The sequence below is a fragment of the Cheilinus undulatus genome, linkage group 14 (genome assembly GCF_018320785.1).
Source record: "Cheilinus undulatus linkage group 14, ASM1832078v1, whole genome shotgun sequence".
Taxonomy (NCBI): Eukaryota; Metazoa; Chordata; class Actinopteri; order Labriformes; family Labridae; genus Cheilinus; species Cheilinus undulatus.
In genome coordinates, this window is record NC_054878.1 from 4259261 (window position 1) to 4261482 (window position 2222).

Sequence of the window (2222 nt, forward strand, 5' to 3'; positions counted from 1 at the left end):
TGCAAATAGACTTGAGCTGATTGGACAGTGGTCCTGATGATGAGGGAGGTGTTGATAAGTATAGTGCTTGTGCTCAGAGTTACAGGGTCAGGGTTAGATGTGACACTGATTCACTCCAGTGCATGGACAACATGAAGGTTTGATCTGAGAGACAAACAGGTTCATTCAGGTCATTTGAACTGACATTGCTGACGTTGTTTCTGCTGCTTTGAAATGTCTCTGTCTTTCTAATGCTTGTCTCTGATTCACTCATGAATGAACTGGACTGGATTGTAGGACTTTCCAAACATGGGACCAGGTTTTTCCAACAACAGGACTGTGATAGTTGTGGACATCCATCCCTGCTATGAAATCTCTGATTTCAGCTACATCCTGACTAAAAGCCCATCCATAATCTGTGTGCTGTTATATCTGTTCCTGTTTTTGTTGTCTTTAGTCACAGTGTGTGGAAACCTTCTTGTCATGATGTCCATCATGTACTTCACTCAGCTGCACTCTCCTACTAACTATCTGATCCTCTCTCTGGCTGTGGCCGACCTTCTTGTAGGGGTGCTGGTTTTTCCTCTCAGCATGGCGTTTTCTCTCAGCTCCTGTCTCTATCAGGAGGATTTATTTTGTAAAGTCCGCAACACTTTTGATGTTTTTCTCTGCATGTGCTCTATTCTGAACCTCTGTTGTATTTCCATTGATAGATATTATGCAGTGTGTCAGCCCCTGACCTATAAAGCTAAAATCAACAATCGTGTTACTGTGTTCATGATCCTGATCAGCTGGGGGGGCTCGGCTCTCATCGGGATCGGGGTGGTAAATGCTGGGTTTGACAACATGTGTGAAGACAGCTGTTCTCTAGACATGCTTATGGTGAACACAGTTGTATCTGTTTTTTCCTTTTACCTCCCAGTGATAATACTGCTCTGTGTCTACTCGAAGGTTTTCCTGGTGGCGCTGAAACAGGCTCGCAGAATCCAGAACAAAACATGTCAGAGCACCAAGTCTGGAGCCACGGTCAGTAAGAGTGAGAGAAAGGCCACCAAGACTTTAGCCATAGTTTTAGGAGTTTTCCTCCTGTGTTGGACTCCTTTCTTCCTCTGCTTCAACTTTTCTCCTTTCAGCCAGAATCCAGCTCCAGCTCCTCTTGTTGAAACTCTGACCTGGCTCACACTGGTCAACTCAATGTTCAATCCTTTCATTTATGCTTTCTTTTACAGCTGGTTCAGGACGGCCTTTATGATGATTGTTACTGGGAAAATATTTCAGGGTGATTTAACAAACACCAAACTGCTGAGATAGACTCTGAGAGTGATGATAATTTGTAAAACACATCATATGAAATTCCTAAATTTATCGTAATCCACCAAAGCATCACATAAGTATCTTTGATAGATAAATGTAAATGAATAAACCAGAGATGGGGACTCGAGTCGTACTTAAGTCTCACACATCAGTGACTTGAGATTTGATTTGGGTCTCGTGCACAGTCTTTATTTTTCCATCATGATCTCTTGTCCCCCTGTCTCTCTTTTCCCCTTTCCTCTCCTTCTGTTTGATGGTTTGTGCGTCTTTTACGCAGCACACAGCTCTCCTCTTTTCCTCATCTTTGTTCATGCTGCATATGACACACAACCCTGATGCTCACACACACACCTACTCTGAAACACACACTAACATGTTGATAGTGTTGACTTCAATCTGCTGAGGGCAAAAGTTTCAGAATACCTAAACTCTTTTTTTCTGCATTAAAGCTTCTCTCTGACCAGAGAGAATCAGCATCAGCGCTGTGTGTGTGTCTGTGTCGCCCATGTGAGCCATGGGTGTACGCAACGTTAAAATATTATTTGGTAACTGGTCTCTTAATATCATATGTTTACAGGGAACAAATTAATGATAGAATCTCTGCATTGCTGTTTATTGATAATGAATGGACAAAAAAGAAGATAGGAACATGAAACCTTTAAATACGGTTCATGGAGGCAGAAACAGAGACAGATGGATAAGAGGCTGTCACAGATAAATGAGTAACTAAAGAGTCCAGGAGATTTCAGCTGAATAAAGTCAAATTTATCTTGATTTTACCCATATAAAGAAATTGACACCATAAATGATGACAGAAGTTTCTTAAGGAGAATGGAGGGAGAAATACTGAGCAGACTCTGTTGAAGATCTGAGTGAGAATTAGAAATTATGTTTTTATTTGTTATTGTATTATTTATTTATTTATTTAT

General features: G+C 41.0%; 1 protein-coding gene across 1 annotated transcript; it reads left to right on the forward strand.

Annotated features, from left to right (window-relative positions):
- Window positions 1-288: 288 nt before the first annotated feature.
- On the forward strand, window positions 289-1290 carry LOC121521789 (trace amine-associated receptor 1-like). The gene has a single exon (XM_041805952.1). It carries the CDS (start codon window positions 289-291, stop codon window positions 1288-1290), a length of 1002 nt encoding a protein of 333 aa, XP_041661886.1.
- Window positions 1291-2222: the final 932 nt, after the last annotated feature.

What these genes read in the sequence shown, in the direction of transcription:
- LOC121521789 (XM_041805952.1), top strand. Translation starts at nt 289, where the DNA reads ATGGGACCAGGTTTTTCCAACAACAGGACTGTGATAGTTGTGGACATC.